Below are 19,380 nucleotides of genomic sequence, written 5' to 3' on the forward strand. Positions count from 1 at the left end.
TCTCCTGTGCTGGATAAAAAGTGCAAACATGTGGCTCTATCTGCGTTTGTTAAATAATGGATAAAAACAGGCTCAGAGCCTGTGGCTCCCAGACCAGCCCTTGGTCCTCGCGGCGTCTGGAGTCACGGCCCCCGCAGGCAGAGACCCGGTCTGAGGCCTTATTGCTGTGCGTGGGGCTGGACCCTTGAGGCCCACCCGGAGTCAGGCAGGAGAAATGCAGGCTGGGCCGCCCGACTGGTTCCAACAGCCAGCTTTACCAATGCAGCATTTATTTTTAAATTAAATTAAATTTAATTTAAAAAGACGAACTGCGTCACCAGGTAGTTTTCTTGGCTGGGGCGCCAAAGCTGGGTGGCGGCAGCAGCATCACACGAGGCCATTTAAGGAGGCTCCTGCAGGCGGCGGCCCATCAGTCTGCCTGTCCTTTGTCACCGTCCCTAGGGCGGCCGCCGTGGAGACAGCTGGGCCAGCTGGGGCTGCAGTGGTGATGGCCACGGCCAGCACAGGAGAGACTGCCAGGGTGGCCAGGGAGGGGCCGGCGTTGCTCGGTACTGTGGTGGCCGCCATGGCAGCCTCGGGAAGGATGGCCACGACCGGGGCAGAGGTCACTTCCACAGGCGCAAGGGAGGCCAAGTCTGGAGGCGTGCTGGTGGCGCACTCAGCCCACTCTGTGAGCCACACGGGCCCAGGGCCCTTCCCTGAACACCTCGCAGGCCACGTCTGTCCACAACACTCCCGCCCACACCTGGGGACTGACACGGGCGGCGGGGGGGGTGGCCTCCCGACCGGGACCCACACTAACGGCCTCTGAGGCAACAGCCACCATCTGCTTGTCCTCACGGCTCTTGGAGGCCACCAGGGGTGCCTTCCTGGTAACACATGCGTTCCAGGCACCCAGAGTGGCTGGGCCGAGGGTTCTCTCTGGGCCCTGGTTCAGGCCACCCTGGGCATCACCATGACCTCTGTCCACGGGGAGCTGCACCTGGGCCCCGACTCAGGGCAGCAGAAAGGCTGGAAGTCAGCGAACTCAGCCCAGCCTTTCTCCTCTGGAGCCAAGGCACTGGGGGAGCTGGCCGCCCACACACTGGAACCCACGCCCATCGCCACTGCGAGGGCTGGGCTCGAGGCCATGGAATTCTCCGGCTCATCAAACACCGTCTACGGGGCACCTGCTTCTGAGCCACCCTCAACACGAGGACCTTCCTTCTGGGTGGCAGCCCGAGGGGCGCCCACCCGAGCCATGTCCCCGTCTGCTCCCGAGCTCTCCTCCCCGCCCTGGCCTCGGCGCTCCGGGCCGTCCTTCCGGCAGCTCTCTGAAGCATGAGGGCCCCCGAACCTGGCTCTGGTCACTTGGGCCACACGGTGTGCCTCCTCATCCTCTCCGAGGTCGTCGTCCTTGTCGAAGGGCTGGATGTGGTCACTGCAGCAGGCCTCAAACAGAGCGGCACCGGGGCTGTCGATGCTGAAGTTGATCTCCACAATCCTGTCAAATGGGGCGTTGACGCTGTTGTCCTGCTCGGCAAACTCCTCGTTGCTGAAGCCAAACTGGTCCACGAAGGTGGCCGTCATCTGCTGGATCTGGTACTCGGAGAAAGCCTGCTGGAGGCACAGCTCATCAGGGAAAACGCCCTCCACATCCTCTTCCTCACTTGAGGGGTGAAGATGGTGGGTGCTAACCAGGTCCACTGTGTTCCTGCAGTTGGCCTCCATCAGCGTCTCCTCCACAAAGCTCTCCCAGCGCCCGCGGCAGTCCCAGGGGAGCCCTCGGATGACCTCGCTGACCTGGGTCTGCATGGGGACCCCTCCAGGTTCTGCACCACCGTGTTGGCGATCTGGGTGAGGTGGCCCATGTTCCCGTGCCTCATGCCACCCGCTGCCTGTGTGTGGTCATTGGCTTCCCAGGCCTCCAGGATCCTCTGGACCAGGCAACACTTCTGGAACAGGTGGGTCACCATCGTGCTCTCGGGGCGGCCGGCGGCAGGCTGGGGGGTCTCTGGGTCCCCGATGGAGGGTGGAGGCCCCACTCCATCCTCAGGTCCACTGGCCACGGCCCTGTCCTCCCGGGCAGAATGGGACAGGATGGCGGCCATGCACAGCTCCACTTGGAAGTGCAGGAAGTTATTCCAGGAGTACTTAACAAACAGGTCCAGCAGCAAGCCCATGGTGTTGAGCCGGCAGAGCTCCTGGTTGGTGCTGGGCATGTCCGTGTGCAGCACAGCGGCCACGAGGTGGGCTCCGTGCAGGCGGGCTTTACCCAGGGGCTCCTCCAGCACGCCGATGGTGGTCAGGATCGCTGTTTTCTTTGGCGGGCTGAGCAGAAGCTGGTGGAAGTTCTTCAGCCATGGCTCGATGCCACGCAGGATGCCGGAGCCGATGGCACACAGCCTGTCCAGTCCCGGGGAGCAGGATTCCAGCAAGCCCTCCATCCCCGCCCTCCTGGGCTTAAGCAAGGTCAGTAACACCTGGGTCCCACTGACGAGGCAGAGCTCAGTCTGGGCTCCATCAGACATGTTCTTCAGCAGCTGCTGCATGCAGTCCTGCGACTCCAGCACCGTGAGGAGGGGGTCTGGCTCCGGAGCCTCCTGCAGCTGGCTGCCCTGCTCCCTGCCCAGCCTGACGATGTCGCAGAGCGCCTGAGAAGCGTTGGACTGCCTATCTTCATCCTGACTCACATGGATCAATTCCTCGAGTCTCTGGATGATCTTCTCTTCATTAAGCCAGTGCAGGACCTCCTGCCAGAGCCCGGCGGGCTCTACGCAGCTGACCAGGTGCAGCAGCAGGTCCATGAGGGCCGAGGTGCCGATGTGTTTCAATACCAGGCTGAGGAACTTGTCCTTCTTCCTCAAGAACACAATCACCTGTTCAGTTCTTCTTGCAACGAGACTGCCAATGGTCTTGCTGAAAAAACTGGCGAGGAGAGGACTGAGGGGCGGCTCACGGTTCAAGAAGTCGTAAAGAAGGTTGAGCAAAGTCTCATCCCCTCCCAGCCAGTCGCTGATCTGCGGCACGTCACACGGCAGCAGCTCACAGGCTGTATTTGGGTACTTGAAGTGGACCTTCTCTTCCATGTCCAGGGCCGGGTCCTGTGTGACGAGGCTCACCAGCTCCTCCATGCTCCGCTGCCTGCACAGAAGTCCAGCAGCTTCCGGTTCTGGGCCTTGCACTCCTACAAGATGTCATCTTCGTCCATTAACTCTCGCAGCGTCACGTCCTCCTTATCCAGCAGCTTGTCGATGTGGGATGTGGTGTTCAAGTCAAACTTCCAGAACATGGTGATGGCCACAGAGCAGTGTATTTGGGGAGAAGCTTCGAGAACAAGTTGAGGAGTGGCTGTCCTTCTATGAGACTGGAGAGATTCCACGAAACAATCTGCATGTCATGAAGGAGGTGTTCAGGCAGGGGAAGCAGCTGCCGAGATTACTAGGAAGCAGCATCTTCTAGACTCTTATCCAACAGCCAAATGAGAGGAACTTCAAGTTCTGCCTCTTCATTTACTTTTTCTGGTTAGTATAACCATCAGACAGAAGGCAGCTTCCAAAGAGAAATGTTGTCCGTGTGATCATGCAGTTCCATGAACAGAGCCCTGTAAACTGGGGACAAGGAGCACCCTCCGCATAGAGCTGCTGTGAGGATGAACTGAGCTACCCGATGAGAAGCCCAGAACAGGGCCTGGCACACTTTCTCCTCAGAGGTCCTGACTTCTGTGGAAACTTCTTGTTTAAATTTTGTATTTAGGCAAAATATAAAAACATTTGGGATATTCTCTTGGAGTATATGCAACTTTAAGAAACATTTTTTTCATTCACTATTTTTATAATCTCTTCACCTGCCCCGCGTGCCGGGCGTCGCGGCGGCTCCTCGGAGGCCCGGGTGAAGGCCAGGGCGCGGGCGGCCTGGGCCGGGCCGCGCGCACATGGGCCCGGCCGGGCGATGCGCCCACGGACACGGCGCCCGCAGACTCAGCGCGGCGGGCCGGCGGCTCGGGACCTGCGGCTCGGGACCTGCGGCTCGGGACCTGCGGCTCGGGACCTGCGGCTCGGGACCGGCTTGGGCCGTGGGCGGTGCTCCGGCCGGTCCAAAATGGCGGCGGCGGCGGCGGCGGCGGCGGCGGCGGCCGGGCGCGCGCATGCTGTTAAGTAGAATTGCCTCTTACACACAAGTATACTATGGTCTTGGATCTCCCTTTCAGAATCATGTGCTATCCTTGACATCTTTGGTAGTGCAGTCTAGTTTTTCCTAATAACTTTGATATGTGCTATGAAAGCCTAGAAATTTTTATTGAATATATGGTGTGTATAATATTAAAATTAAAAATAATTTTAGAAGCACATTGTCTGTATTAGTTTCCTATGGCTGCTGTTACAAATTACCACAAATTTAGTGGTTTACAACAGAAAGTTATTCTCTTACAGTTCCAGAGGCCAGAATTCCAGCAGTCTGGAAGCCAGAGTCTTACAGAGCTAAAATCAAGGTGTTAGCAAGGCTCCTGAAGCAGCCTTTTGGAGGGCCCAGGAAAGAATCTTTTGCTTTTTTCTTCCAGTTTCTGGTAGCCGCCTACATGAATCACTCCAATCTCTGCTTCCATAGTTGAAGTCCTTCTCTTTTGTTGTCATCTCACTCTGCCTCCTTCTTATGAGGACCTTTGTAATTACATGTAGGGTCTGCCCAGAGAATCCAAGATAATCGCCCCATCTAAAGGTCCATACCCTAAGTCACATCTGCAAAGTCCCTTTGGCCATTTAAGGTAACATTCACAGGTTCCAGAGATTAGGACCTGGATATTTTGGGGGGCCACTTGTCAGCCCCCCTGGATATTGTCCAATAAAAATATAATATAGTGTGTGGGACGTCCCTGGTGGTCCAGTGGTTAATACTCCACACTCCCAATGCAGGGGGCACAGGTTAAATCTCTGGTCGGGGAACTAAGATACCACATGCCACACCATGTGGCCAAAAGTTAAAAATAAATAAATAAATAAAAAGAAATATAGTGTGAGACAAGCCACGTATGTAATTTTAAATTTTTTAGTAGTCACATTAAGAAAAAGTAAAATGAGACAGGTAAAATTAATTTTAATAATATATTCATTTAACCCAATATACCCAAAAGATCATGTCAACATGTAATCAAAAGAAAAACTATTAGTGAGATAGCTTGCATTCTTTTTTTCATGCTGAGTCTTTGAAATCTGGTGTTTTTTTACACCAGGACATTGCACTTCAGGCTAGCCACATTTCCAGTGCTTGAGACCCACGAGTGACTGGCAGCTACTGTACTGGATAGCATGGCCAACTACTAAACCGGAAAGTCACTGTAATAACTGTTCAGAAAACACAACATGGCTCTTCTATTTTCAATACTTACATAAAAGAATCTGTACAAATTTGTGACTGATCATTAAACAGCAGTCAAGACACTCTTAAAAAAGAACAAAGTGGGAGGGACTTGCCCTATAGATATCAAAATTTGTTATAAAGCTACAGACTGTGTAGTATTGTGCAAAGATGAACAAATAATAGAACAGAAGGTCCAGAAAGAAACCCATGCACATATGGACACTTGATTTATGACAAATGTGGCTCTGCAGAGCAGTGGGAAAACAGCAGTCTTTTCAACAAATGGTGCTGGGATAACAATCTCCAAATGGAATAAAATATGAATCATGACCCCAGTATAAACAAACATCATCTCCTGGTGGATACCAGTCTTAAATGAGATAGGCCAAACAATAATACTTTTCACAAGATAAAATAAGAGAGGATTGGGGCTTACCTGGTGGTGCAGTGGTTAGGAATCCGCCTGCCAATGCAGGGGACACGGGTTCGATCCCTGGTCTGGGAAGATCCCACATGCCACGGAGCAACTAAGCTCGTGTGCCACAACTACTGAGCCTGCGCTCTAGCGCCTGCGTGCCACAACTACTGAAGTCCCTGCGCCTAGAAGCCGTGATCCGCAACAAGAGAAGCCACCGCAATGAGAAGTCCGCACACCGCAGCGAAGAGTAGCCCCCGCTCACCGCAACTCACGCGCAGCAACGAAAACCCAATGCAGCCAAAAATAAATAAATAAAAAAGAAAAGAAAAGAAAAGAAAAAGAGAGGATCTTTGTGATCTGGGGGTAGGAGATTTCTTAAAACAGATGGAAAAAGCACTAAACATATTAACAATTACATTAAATTTAAGAACATCTTTTCATCAAAGACACTATTAAGAGAGTGAACAAATTTCCAACATATTACATGCCAAAGAGTTAATATCCAGAATAAAGAACTACAAACCAATAAGGAAAAGTCTAATAGAAAAATATGCGAGAGACTTGAGCAGGCATCTGACAGAGGATATCCAAATGGCCAATCAACATATAAAAACGTGTTCAACCTCATTTAGAGTCATGGAGATGCAGATTACACCTGCACTGAGATATCAACATAAATTCATCAGAATGGCTAAACAGACAGACAACCTTAAGAGTTGGTGAGGATATGGAACAAGGGAAACACTCATACCCTGTTGGTGGGAGTAAAAATTAGTACAACCACTGTGGCATTATCTAGTCAGGTTGAACAGCTTCTATGACCCAGCAATTCAACTCCTAGCTGTATATTCAACAAAAATGCATACAATATGCACCATTTTTATAGTAGCATATTTGAAATAGCCTAAAACTGGAAGCAATCCAAATATCCTTCAACAGTAGAATGGGTAAGTTGTGGTATATTTCTAAAATGGAAATCTATATGAAAATGAATAAACTACAGGTATATGAAATAACATGAATGCATGCTTTATTTTTATTTTTTAAAATGAATTTATTTATTTTATTTATTTATTTTTGGCTGTGTTGGGTCTTCGTTGCTGCGCGCGGCCTTTCTCTAGTTGCAGCAAGAGGGGGCTACTCTTTGTTGCACTGCGTGGGCTTCTCATTGCGGTGGCTTCTCTCGTTGTGGAGCACGAGCTCTAGGTGCATGGGCTTCAGTAGTTGCGGCACGCGGGCTCAGTAGTTGTGGCTCACGGGCTCTAGAGCGCAGGCTCAGTAGTTGTGGTGCTCGGGCTTAGCTGCTCCGCAACATGTGGGATCTTCCCGGACCAGGGATCGAACCCGTGTCCTCTGCGTTGGCAGGCGATTCTCAACCACTGAGCCACCAGGGAAGCCCCGAATGCATGCTTTAAAAGCCAGACATAACAAAGAATATATTCTGTCCCGTTCCATTCTCATAAAATTCAAAAATGGGCAAAATTAAATGATTGTGCATTATTCACAATAGCCAAAAGATGGAAACAACTGAAGTGTTCATCAACATATGAATGGGGGACTTCCCTGGTGGGGCAGTGGTTAAGAATCCGCCTGCCAATGCAGGGAACATGGGTTCAAGACCTGGCCTGGGAAGATCCCACATGCCGCGGAGCAGCTAAGCCCGTGCACCACAACTACTGAGCCTGCGTTCTAGAGCCCGTGAGCCACAGCTACTGAGCTCATGCGCTGCAACTACTGAAGGCCGTGCGCCTAGAGCCCGTGCACCGCAACGAAGAGTAGCCCCTGCTCGCCGCAACTAGAGAAAGCCCGTGAGCAGCAACAAAGACCCAATGCAGCCAAAAAAAGAAGTACCTACAAATAGTGTACATGAGATTCCTAGAATAGGCAAATTCATAGAGACAGAAAGTGGATTAGAAATTACCAGGGGGACTTCCCTGATGGTGCACTGGTTAAGAATCCGCCTGCCAATGCAGGTGACACGGGTTTGAGCCCTGGTCCGGGAAGATCCCACATGCTGCGGAGCAACTAAGCCCGTGAGCCACAACTACTGAGTCTGTGCTCTAGAGCCCATGAGCCACAACTACTGAGCCCGCACGCCACAACTACTGAAGCCTGCACACCTAGAGCCCGTGCTCCACAACAAGAGAAGTCACCGCAATGAGAAGCCCGTGCAGTGCAATGAAGAGTAGCCCCCGCTCACCGCAACTAGAGAAAGCCCGCGCACAGCAACAAAGACCCAATGCAGCCACAAATTAATTAATTAAGTAAAAAAAAAAGTTACCAGGGGCTGGGGAGAGGTGGAAATGGGGCGTAATTGCTTAATGGTTGTAGCGTTTCTATTTGGGGTGACAAAAATGTTTTGGAAATTATATAGTAGTGATGTTTGCACAACATTGTAAACGTAATTAATGGCACTGAATTGTACACTCAAAAATGGTTAAAATGACAAATTTTATGTTCTATATATTTTACCACAATCTTAAAAAGTTAATAATGGAATATATTGAAAACCATTGCATTGTACACTTTAAATGGGTGAATTGTATGGTACGTGAATTATATCTCAATAAAGCGTTTTTGAAAACCTAAATGATTGTTTTTAGGATTCATATTTAGGTGGTAAAACAATAAAGAAAAAGCAAGTAAATGGTTACGATAAATATCAGGACAGTAGGACAGTGGTTACTTTGTGAGGGTTGAAGGAGTCTATGACCAGCAAGCAGTATTATGGGGGATTTCTGGGGTGAAGGCAATGTCCTTTTTCTTGACCTGGGTTGTTGTTGCAGGGGGGTTTCATTTTATAATAATCCATTGAAATATACTTATGTTTAGTGCATTTTAAATATGTGGATTATTTTTCACAATGTTTTTTTTTTTTAATTTAAAATTCAGCAAGGGGACTTCCCTGGCAGTCCAGCAGTTAAGACTCCGTGCTTCCAATGCAGGGGACACAAGTCCGATCCCTGGTCGGGGATCCCACATGCTGCGCGGCCAAAAAATAAAAATAAATTAAAAAGTTTAAAATAATAAAATTTCGCAAGAACAAAGTATTGGGGGGTTGAGGTGGATGGTTCGTTGAGTAGATAAGAAGTGTTTGTTAACCATTTGAGCAGAGGGGGGTAAGAGAGTTCTTTGCGGACAGAGCAGCATGGGAAAGTCCGTGAAGCACAAAAGAGTATGGTGAACCTGAGGAACAGAAAGCCCAATTCTGACAGGGCTTAGAGAACAAGAGGAAAGAGGTGTGTGTGACATGAAGTCCAGAGACTGGGCAGAGGCCAGATGGCGGAAGGCTGGGGCAGCCATATGGGGGTGTTTTAAACCTTGTCCTAAGGGACCAGTGGGATGTCACTGAGGGGTTTTAAAGCAGCAAAGTGACCTGCTCAAATCAGTTAGCAGGTCAATCTGCCTGGAGTGTAGGGCATGGATTGGACAGGCTCAGGAGAAGGAGCCAGGAGGCTAGTTGGGAAGCTGTTTCAATAATCCCGAGGGTTGATGGAAGCTTGGACTAGGGTACAGGCAGTGAAGAGGTGAGAAATGCAGCATCCTTGTGCCCTGTGTACATTTAACAACTATATGCAGCACTATCTCACTTTTTTTTTTTTTTTTTTTAAGATCAACAGGTTTATTGAAAGACAAGGGCAGAGCCCCTCCTCTCCCCCTGAGGTCCTGGCAGCGTTGGCCTCAGGCTCTGAGCTTCCACGTGTCCTGCAGCTGGAGCGCTATCTCATTTTTGTATGTAGTTGAAAATACTTTAATGTTATATTGTATACCCTATTATATACTGTATATTACTATACCAGGCTTATACATACATGCTTGCACATACATTTTGTTTACAGAGTTGTGCACACAAAACCATGGCTGCTGTATTTTTTTTTTTTTTTTTTTTTAACTTTTGGCCCCACGGTGCGGCATGAGGGATCTTAGTTCCCTGACCAGGGATTCAACCCGTGCCCCCTGCAGTGGAATTGCCAAGTCTTAACCACTAGACCGCCAGGGAAGTCCCATGACTGCTGTATTTTATGAGTGATTTAAGGGATTTCCAAAGGTTATGTTGACTATGTAACTTTTGTCTTATGTACTGACTTTAGAACTTAACCTTGGTATAAGGTGCAACTCCATTGTTGCTGGATGTAAGAGAGATTTAGGAGATTTGGTGACTGACTGGAATAGAAGGGAGAAGGAGAGGGACTAATTAAATGACATTCCCACGTCTGTTGCCTAAATGAGTAGATGGTGGTTCTGTTTATTGAGATGGGGTTCACAGGGGTAGGGATAGTTGGAGGGTAGAGATGATGAGCTCATGTCAAAAATGCAGAAAAAGGTTGACAGATTGAATAGTGAACACCCATATGCCCACCACCTAGATTCTACAGGTCACTTCTTGCTACATTTTCTTTTTCACATCTCCCCATATACCCAGAGGAATTCATTTTTGAACAAGCTGAATTTGTGCTATCTAAGGGACTTCCAAGTGCCGTGTCTAGAAGGACATTCAAAGAGCAGGCTACACATGCTGCCTCCTCTTTTTCACCTCCCATTCACAATCAGTTCCCTAGAATTTGGCTTTTGACATCTTCCTCCTGAAGGTGCTTTTCACTAAGGACACTAACTACTGAGGACTCCAAAACTGAACTCTTATCATCCTCCTGTAAAACTTGCTCCTCGTCCTGCATATCCTGACCCAAACCTCAAACTTGGGAGTCTTCCTAGACATCTCCTGTAGCAAACAGGTTCTGTCAATCCCATCTCCTAAATGTCTTTAAAAGATGTCCCCTCCCTTTTCATCCTCTCTACCATTAACAAAGTTCTGGATATCAGAGTTTCTCAATTTTATTAATATTGAAGAATTACAATTTCAACCTCTGAACAGGTTCGGGTCTCCACCCTCTCTCCAGCTCATCTACTCCTATCCACTTGTCTGTCCATCTAATTTATCTTTTTAAAAAATAAATTTGTTCACATCACTTTTTTTTTACAACCCTTTATAGGTGCTTATCCCCAAGTTGGCGTGACTTCTATCGTGCTTCAAGATCTTCCAGAAAGTCTGAAATTTCCAACCTCATGCCTAGCTACTCCCCCACACTATTTTTACTACTTAGTGGCTCTTCAAATATACCAACCACACTTCCTGCTTTATTTCCTCCTCCAGAAGACCTACCTGAAAGCCAGGCTAGGTGGCTCCCAAAGAATCCTGAGAATATCTATCATTAGATATTCAAGTCTCCATAGAGCTAAAAATCCTTGAGGACGATTTTTTAATATTCTTTATAGCCAGAATACTTAGCACTCTGTTTAACAAAAACATATACTCTGTTTCCTTTAGCTGAACTTTGCATACACCCAGTGCTTTGTTCATCCTCCCTTTCCCTTCCAGCAAAATCCTACTCAAGCTTGCATTCCTCCATAAAGCATTCCCCGGCCCCTCCAAGTAGTTAGGGTCTCTGACTCCTTTATCTGAACTTAGTACATTTTATTTTACTTATTTTTTTCTTCCAGTTTTATTGAGATATAATTGACATACAGCACTGTATAGAATTTAATATATTTTAAGTTTTTCTATACAACGAATTGCCATAAATGTTAACACGTTCACCACGTGTTCTAACAGCAATCCTATCCATGCTTCGGGGCTCTGTGGAAAGCCACCTCCTCCATTTAACAGTACTCCGATTCCTACAGATAATTACTTCTTTTAACTCTCAGTTCTTGATGCTTATATCTATTTAGCACTTGATATTTTTTTCATGATAGCTGCTTACTACTGCTTTCCTGGTTTCCTTCCTCTCCTCCCCGGTAGACTGTAAACTCCTCGGGGCTGGGACTGTGGTCCAACTCGTCTCGGACTCCCTCTCCAGACTTGGCGGGGCGCTTTGCAAATGCAGTACGAAAGCATCTCCGGGAAGCTCCTGGAGGGACAGAGCCCGTTAGTGGTGCCTCTGCCGGCGGAGCTGCCCGCCCGTCCCTCCACCGGCCGGGGCTCCGCCCCGCGAGCTGGTTTGGACCCGTACACCAAGGGCGGACGAGCGGACGGGGTGGGGGAAAGAGGGCGCCCTGCCTCTGCCAGCCCGGTCCCTGGCGCCCAGAGGCGACCAGAAATGGTCCAGACGTCCGCACATACAAGCTGACGCCCTCTGACAGCGCTCCCCGAGCGCGCGGCCGGGGTCGCGCAGGCCCGCGCAGGCCCGCGCAGGCCCGCGCTGGCCGGGTTGCCGTCGCAGGGGCGGGGCACGGAGTGTCTTTCGCCCGCCCATTGGCCCCCGTGCTGACGGACAGGCGAAGGAGCTGCTAAGACGCTGATGGGTTAAAAACTGCTATGCGGGCAAAGTGTAAGTAAATAAATAAAAGGCGGTGGAGGAGCGGAGGGAACGGCGGGTGTCAGTTTTAGAGCTGCTGGGGCTCATCTAGTCCCCGGCTGGGGAAGGACGGCAGTCCCTGTTTCACCCTCTTCCTCCATAAGCTGGGCCGGGGACGTCCTGCTTTCTGGAGAGTTGTGCACGCAGCAGAATCACAGAGGACTCATTCCCACGGGACTAAGCCTTCATTCCAGTTCTTTCAGCTCCAGCCTGGAGGCTCCGGTTTCCTGTGGTCAACCTCGAAGGGCCACAGGGTCCCGCCACCCTGTGGTCTAGCTCCGGTCTGGGTGCTACGGCGCCCTCCCCTCAGGCATTGGCACGACACTGTCCAAACTGGCCTCCCAGGTTCCTGCCTGGCTGGCTGCCGACTAGACATCGTAAAAGGCAAATCTGAACACATATTCTGCTTGAAACCGCCGGTGCCCTAGCAGGCAGAGGTGCCAAGATGCCCTTTAAGCCGGGCAGATGAGTCATTCGTGATGAGCTCCTGCTCATCTTTCCAGCCTCATCTGGGAGGAACCACCACCAGTCAGGTCCTTTCAGCCTTTGTGCTTCTGCATGAGTTGCCCCTTCGCCTGGTCCGTACTTGCCCCTTGTACCCTCTACTTCTCCTGGAGAAGCTCTGACCTCACCCCTGCAGAGGCCTTCCCTGGTGCACCCCTACTGCCCCCGGCCCTACTCCCAGCTCTGGCCCGGTTATCAACTGCTCCGAGCATACTGGCACTCTGGCAGCCCTGTACCACAACACTAATCACACCTGCTAGGTTCCTGGAATGTGAGCAACCTGAAGGAAGGAACTGTGTGTTTTCCGAATGTGTATCCTGCAGTCTAGCACAGTGCACATCGACAGGAGTTCAATCAATGTATACTGAATGAATAAACACATGGACTCCAAGGATCAAAAGTGAAGATTAAAAAATGTCAGGCAGGGCTGTGCATTTTGGGGGCTCAACAAAGACATGAATCATATCTTTTCCACTTCTGAATCCTGATAGCCAACTAACAAAGTGACATTCCTTTTAAACGTGTGAATAAATTCAATGACAAATACTGAAGTTAAACCATTTAGTTTTGGTCCCAACAAAGCCTGTGGAAAGACTTCTGCTCAGTTAGTGGGGGTGGGGTAGTAGGCCTCAGGGGCCAGACACTGAAGAAAATCGGGCAGGCTTAGGAGGGTGTGTTTGTGTGAGACAACAGACACGATGAGGCCAAATCCAAGAGGTGTTTACTGTAATGAGTATTCCAGGAGGGTGGGGTGGGGTGGGGTGGGGTCCCCCAATCTGATCCTCCAAGGCTCTGGGGTGACTCACTCTTCCTTGGGCTCAGGGGTGGGGCCCTGAGTTGGGCCCTGCTCCCCCTGGTCCTTGGCATCCCTAATGTCTCCAGCCACTAGAGCCACATTCCTCAGATAATTAGTGTTGAAGCAGTTGATCTGTTCATCCCCAGGACTCAGTTTACAGCAGAAGGCAGAGTCTTGCCAGAAGTTACGTCGGGGACCACACAGGTCATCAATAAAGGCGGCTTTCTGATGAAGGAGTAAAGCAGACATGATAGGGGAGGAGGGTTGTCAGAGGTCAGGCCTGGTTACTTGGATGTCCAAAGTCCCCCTTCCCTCAGCTTCTACTGCTCTCTCCCTAGATCCCTTCTGGGGCTCAGAGAGAGTACAAGGCTGCCTTCCACAGCTAGACTCCTTGTGATGGACAGATGTGAACATCTGGAAATGCCAGAAGCTAGAGGCCCAGAGAAGGCATAATAGGCACTTAGAGATGGGGAGCAGGTCAGGTCAGGAGTGAAGACTCCTGGAACCAAGAAAAAAGATCTCCCCAGTAGTCCTCATTATTTCTGTGGGCTGGTTTGAGGTACTAAAAGAAGGGGTATCCTGCAGTTCCACCCCTCTCACTCCCCTCCTCTGCATTCCTCTGGAGACTATGACCCCCTGCCCTCACACTCACTTCCTCCTCAGCACAGCAGGCCTGCTCTGGAAACGGCAGGTCACAGCAGCGGGCAGTCACGTTCTGGATCAGCCCAGGAATCTGCTTACTATGTTGGTGGGAAACGGGTAGGGGTCAGGTCTTTGGGTGTCTCCAGGCATCAAAATGGTGCTTGCAGACCATGATTTTGCTCTTCCCAAGAGTGCCCCAGAGGGTGCCCCAAAAGGGAGGTTTTGGAGAAGGGAAAAGAGTTGGGGAAGAACTGGGCAAGACTCACTGCTTGGTGAGAACTCTTTGATTTCCACAGAGATGACTCATGAAGTTGGGGGTAATTCGGCTGAGGTCCAGGGTCAAGATGTCCCGGTCATAGTTGGGATAGGGAGCCTGCCGGGCAAAGCACTCATCTCGGGCAGGTCTAGGAGCGTAGTGGCAACACGAGTAGTGGTGGGTATTTGTAGCCTTTTCCTGATCACAGTAGCTATCAAGGGTATCCTCCCACTGTGGGCCAGAAAAAGGAAAATCAGAAGCCTGGACACTTGGCCCTCCTGACCCACTGCTTCCCTCACTGCCCTACGCTATGAGATGAGGGACTCTCAGCCCCAGGTGCCAAAAGGGAAGGGCAAAGAACCAGAGGGCAAGGAGGCAGCTGTGGATGTATGGGATCGGGAAGGTGGAAGGGGAGAAGAACAGATGAGGTTCGGAGCTGGCCACAGGAGATGTGCTGGAACGGTAGACAGAGAGGGTCGGGTGAGGCCAGAGCTGGACAGATGGATGGCAGACAGGTATATGTGTAGGGGATTGGGTGGACGAGGCCAGGAGTGCAGAATGAAGGTGCACGATGAACAGACTCAGATGAAGAACACAGTGGATGGACGGACATTCACAAGCAGATGAATGGGCAGACATGCTCACAGGGGGTAGGTACATGGATGATGAATAGGCTGGTGGGATCAGAGGTCAGAAACAGGTGGGCAGGCAGACAGGCTCTCAGGATGCTGGGATGCCCACTTACGGCCTTCCATGTACAGGTGTGGTTGTTCCCCTGCTGGCAGCAGTGCTGGAACTCCCCCTCCAGCCGGGTCAGAGCCTGCAGCTGCCTTTGGATGGGGTCAGTAGCTGGGAGGTTGCGTGGCACAGAGCGGAAGCGTCTTAGGTGGCAGATGTTCTTGATATTGTCCAGTGTGGGTAGCCCAGGGGGAAAAGGCAGCTTAGGACCCAAGGAAATACCAGGCTGGTGGCTGGGGCAGGCCTGGAGCTGGTAGTGTGGCCGGGGAGCTTCGTCTTGGAAGCAGGAGAATCGAGCCTCCCCCCGACGTTTGCAGCACCAATGGGCTCGGGTCTTGACAGAAAACTCAGCCTCACAGAACCGGGTCACTGCATCCTCCCACTAGAGCAAGAGGAGTAGATCAGCCTGGTAGCCCACTCTCCACATACCTGTTTTCCTCCCAGGCTCCAAAAAGGACCCTGGGTATGCAGATAATAAAGAAGCAGAGGCTGTCCTCTGCTCTTCTGGCACAATGAGGAGGCCCAAGGTAGGGCCAATGAAAGGGACCTGAGGTTCCTGCATACCCAGGCCTACGCCTCTAGTCCTTGAAACACACACATACTGTCTGGGGGTTAAAGGACATCCCCAGGATCAAGAGCCCAACCCTTACCATGACTTTTGCACAGTCCAAGCGGTTTGTGTAGCTGTGACAGCGGCAGCAGCGGGAATATCCAGTCTCCAGCAAATTGAGGGTCTCACCCTGACGAACAAGGTGGGAAAAGCCAGTCTGTGGCAGGTTCCAAGGGCCGTACACCACATGCTGACGATTAGGAAAGCAGATCTGGTTCAGATTGTCCGGAGAAGGCCGCCCAGGGGGGAAGCCATCCAGCCGGTGGCCCCAGCCACCTTGGTATCGGCCCTGTTGGCAGTGCTGGGCTGGATTCCAAGACTCAGGCTCTGGGGGGCTGTGGTCCATGAAGCGAGCCAGCTTTTCTAGAATGGGGAGAACAGAGTGGGAAGGGGGAACATGCAGAGGGATAGAGAAAGGCTGGATTGAGTTGGGAGGATTGAAAGAAGTTGGGGTTGAGGAGAAAGTGTTGGGAGGATATAGAGGAAAAGGGGACAAATGAATTCGTGGCTCTTAACTTCAGAATGACTGACCAAAAGGAAAAGAGACCTGAGTCATGAAAGGTGTCACCCTTATAGCTCCCTGACCCCGAATCACGCCTGCTCCCTGTGCTGCTTCCCAAGGCTCAGAATACCTGCTCCCCCACCCCACTACCCCGACCAGGGTCTGAGCATTAAAGCTGGGGGATGGACAGACTAAAGCTGTCACTCACTCTCTCTCTGCTTAGATTGGAAGGTCATCTCTTGATAAAGGAAAGATGGGTCTACTGGGGTAGAAAGAGATGCGTAAAAAACATTCATGTTGGGACGGGCATCTCTAGAAGACAGGCCAGTTCCCATTCATAAAAAGTAACTCAATAGAGGGACGTTCCTGGTGGTCCAGTGGTAAAGAATCCGCCTTCCAATGTAGGGGATGCGGGTTCGATCCCTGGTCAGGGAACTAAGATCCCACATGCCACAGGGCAACTAAACCTGCACGCCACAACTACTGAGCTCGCACGCCTCAACGAGAGAGCCCACGCATTCTGGAACCCGCGTGCCACAACTACAGAGCCCATGTGCCCTGGAGCCTATGCGCCACAACTAGAACAGAGAAAACAACCTGCATGCCACAACTAGAGAGAAACCTGCACGCCGTCACGAAAGATCCCGCATGCCTCAACAAAGATCCTGTGTGCCGCAACAAAGACCCAACGCAGCCCAAAATCAATCAATAAAATTTAAAAAAAAAGAAAGAAATAGCATATGCTTTAAAAAAAAAAGTAACTCAATAGAGAAGTGAAAATAAATGCTACTTTTGTGTCATGTAATCTTATAATTTTATAAAATAGGTATTATTTCCCCAATTTTACAAATAAAGAAACTAAGGCTTGGAGAGGTAACTTACCCAAGGTTATTACACAGCTAGGAAGTGGCAGAAGCCCCAAAGCCCATGCTGTCAGCCACGGGTAGGCAGGAGGGTAAAGAGGGGAAGGAGTCACTTACCTTCCTTCTGTTCAATAGGGACCTGGGGAGGGAATAGCTCTTCTTGGAGGGGGACGGCCTCTTGAGGGAGAGGCGGATCCCCTGCAAGATAGGGGTGAGGACACAAAAGAGCAAGGATCAGGCTGATGTCAGCCAGATGCAGTGGGTGGGAGTGAGGGAAAGGGCAAGCACTCACCTTTCTTCTCCACAGGGAGTCGGGGAGGGGGCAGCTCCTCTTGGACAGGGATGGCTTTCTGAGATGGAGATGGCTGTACTACAGAAAGCGGACTGTGTAAGTAGCCCACTCCTTCTTCCCCTCCCATTCTGAAGATCAGGAAGTAAGTCAGACTAGAAACCTAGAGGTGCAACTGAGACTTACCTTCACTCTGTCCTTCAAAGTGAGGGCTATGCTGAGAGGTGTCAGGGTGATCCATGGGGAGAGCTCTGGTCAGAGGTGGGGAAGGGGGTGCAGCATAGCCAACTACCAGCAAGAAGGGAGATGGTCAGAGCCTACATTTCCTCCTGGAGCCCCAATCCCATGCCACTCCCCCAAACTCTTACCTTCTTGAAGGGGGTGGGTGAGGTGCACTGGCCCCAGCTCGCTCTGCCCTGAAGCCTTGATGTCTGGAAGAGGAAGGGTGAGTCAGGGGTGGTTTTGAGGGGCCCTTTCCTGGCCCTGAGCATGGGAAGGGGAGGCAGTAGAGGTTAAGAGCTTAGAAAAGATGACCAAGACACCAGAAGCCTCTCTGTACTGCTCCTGCCCCACGTCCCCTAAGCCACCCCCCAAACACACCTGATCAAGACCGATTGGGTGTGATAATCTGACAGCCTCACTTCTACCACGCTCAAAGCCTTGGGTCTCCCAAGTCCAGGCCTAAAGGGAGTGTGACACATGGGGCTGGGAAGGAAGGCCTTAATCTTGTGTCAGTGTCTTTCCCTTACAGCTTCTGGGCTCTCTCCACAGTCCAGACCTTGAACTGGCTGGAGCCTCACCTGCCCATCTCCTCCACCCTCCTGCCTACCACAGGCCCTTTAAACATCTTTGGGCCTTCTGGTAAGGAGCCCACACAGAAGTTGAAGTGCCTCCCCTTCAGCTAGTCTCAGATCCCCCTTAGTTCAGGTCTCAATTTAGGACCTGGGAAACTGGGATGGTTCAGGACTCCTGAGGCAACTCACCCCACAGCCACAGGGAAAGGAATCACCTGTAGCTGATCGCCAGTCACAAAAGACCAGGACCTGGGAAGAACAAGACAGGGCCTTCCAGATAGATTAGATCTATGACACTCTTGCAACAGTTTCCCACAGTAACATTTTGTTTGGTATCTAAGCAGATAATGTGTGTGTGAGCTAGAGAGTGGCTGTGCCTGGTCCCCTGTAGATGGATGATGCCCTCTCTTCTCCTAACCAGGTAGGGAGTCAGTCAAGGCTCTCTGGGTCAGTAAACTGGTTTTGAGCAGCCTGGGAGCTCCTCTTCTTCTCACTTCTGGCTAATAGGTGCCACGTATACATCAGGCCCCTCACTCTGTGAATCCATCCACCCCCGCAGTTGTCCGTTTTGACTCCAATATGTGTTTCCTGGCAGCAATCTCTAGGAACCCCTTTCCTTCTGTACCCCTGCTCCCCTCCCTGGTTGAAAGCTCCAGTGCCTAGGCCCACCACAGGCCTGCTCAGAAACAGGCAGCCAAATGGGGCACCCTTTTGCTGGTGATGAGCCATCCGGGATGGCTGGACCCAGGCCCCAGGCCCATGCTGGCCAGGCCCCCTTTCCAAGTGCTGGCTCCGACCCCAACTCACCTCCCTTAGAGGCTACAGAAGCAACAGCTAAACAGGCCAAGACCAAGGCTGCTCTGGATGTGGTCCCCATCCTGGGGCAAGGACTGGTTGGCGGCCACCCAAGTAGGTCCTCTCAGGCAGATCCGATTTGAAGGGCTGCGCTGCTGGGAGCTTGCTTCTCCAGTTGCTGTTACTGCTGTTGTGAACTTCAGGGCTGGTTCCTTCTCCTCTTTATAGTCTATCTGGGGATAGCTACCGCCCTCCTCAGCTTCCTGCCGTGACTCAGTCCCAGCTGCTCCTCCTCTGGCAGACACTCCTCCCACACACCCTGAAGGCTCCTGAGAGGACTGAGAAGAATGGTGAACCCAACCCCAAGAGAAACTGATTCTGAGAATCCTGGAGCAAGAGAGGTCTGAGACTTTGTTTTGTGCCTCAATTTCTCCATTTGGCCTTCTTTGGAGAATGGATCTGACAACCTGCTGAACTGGG

The 19,380-nt window shown here is 51.0% G+C and overlaps 2 protein-coding genes across 3 annotated transcripts; both read right to left on the bottom strand.

The window, feature by feature from the left end:
- Positions 1-366: 366 nt before the first annotated feature.
- LOC133088211 (serine/threonine-protein phosphatase 6 regulatory subunit 2-like) lies at positions 367-3,332 on the bottom strand. The gene is given in 5 exon segments (XM_061186046.1): positions 367-668; positions 754-975; positions 978-1,799; positions 1,802-3,130; positions 3,133-3,332. Coding segments are annotated over 5 exon segments (2,814 nt in total). The 5' UTR covers positions 3,272-3,332.
- A 9,986-nt stretch (positions 3,333-13,318) lies between these two features.
- Positions 13,319-19,143, bottom strand: ECM1 (extracellular matrix protein 1). 2 transcript variants are annotated; one of them, XM_061186048.1, is made up of 10 exons: positions 18,913-19,142; positions 17,680-17,742; positions 17,498-17,599; positions 17,315-17,392; positions 17,140-17,220; positions 15,698-16,020; positions 15,055-15,429; positions 14,320-14,540; positions 14,064-14,151; positions 13,319-13,636 (listed from the first exon to the last, which is right to left on the bottom strand). In XM_061186048.1, the coding sequence occupies exons 1-10, from the start codon at positions 18,980-18,982 to the stop codon at positions 13,418-13,420; spliced, it is 1,620 nt and encodes a 539-aa protein (XP_061042031.1). In that variant the 5' UTR covers positions 18,983-19,142; the 3' UTR covers positions 13,319-13,417. The 2 variants fall into 2 exon arrangements, with proteins under 2 accessions (XP_061042031.1, XP_061042032.1); XM_061186049.1 differs by lacking the exon at positions 14,064-14,151 and having other exon boundaries at positions 13,479-13,636; positions 18,913-19,143.
- Positions 19,144-19,380: the final 237 nt, after the last annotated feature.

Source organism: Eubalaena glacialis, chromosome 3 (assembly GCF_028564815.1).
Source record: "Eubalaena glacialis isolate mEubGla1 chromosome 3, mEubGla1.1.hap2.+ XY, whole genome shotgun sequence".
In the NCBI taxonomy this organism is placed as follows: Eukaryota; Metazoa; Chordata; class Mammalia; order Artiodactyla; family Balaenidae; genus Eubalaena; species Eubalaena glacialis.

What these genes read in the sequence shown, in the direction of transcription:
- ECM1 (XM_061186048.1), bottom strand. Translation starts at nt 18,982, where the DNA reads ATGGGGACCACATCCAGAGCAGCCTTGGTCTTGGCCTGTTTAGCTGTT. An exon ending in TTCTGTAGCCTCTAAGGGAG is followed by an intron (nt 17,743 to 18,912) that starts GTGAGTTGGGGT and finishes TTCCTCTTCCAG; the next exon opens with ACATCAAGGCTTCAGGGCAG. An exon ending in CACCCACCCCCTTCAAGAAG is followed by an intron (nt 17,600 to 17,679) that starts GTAAGAGTTTGG and finishes TCTTGCTGGTAG; the next exon opens with TTGGCTATGCTGCACCCCCT.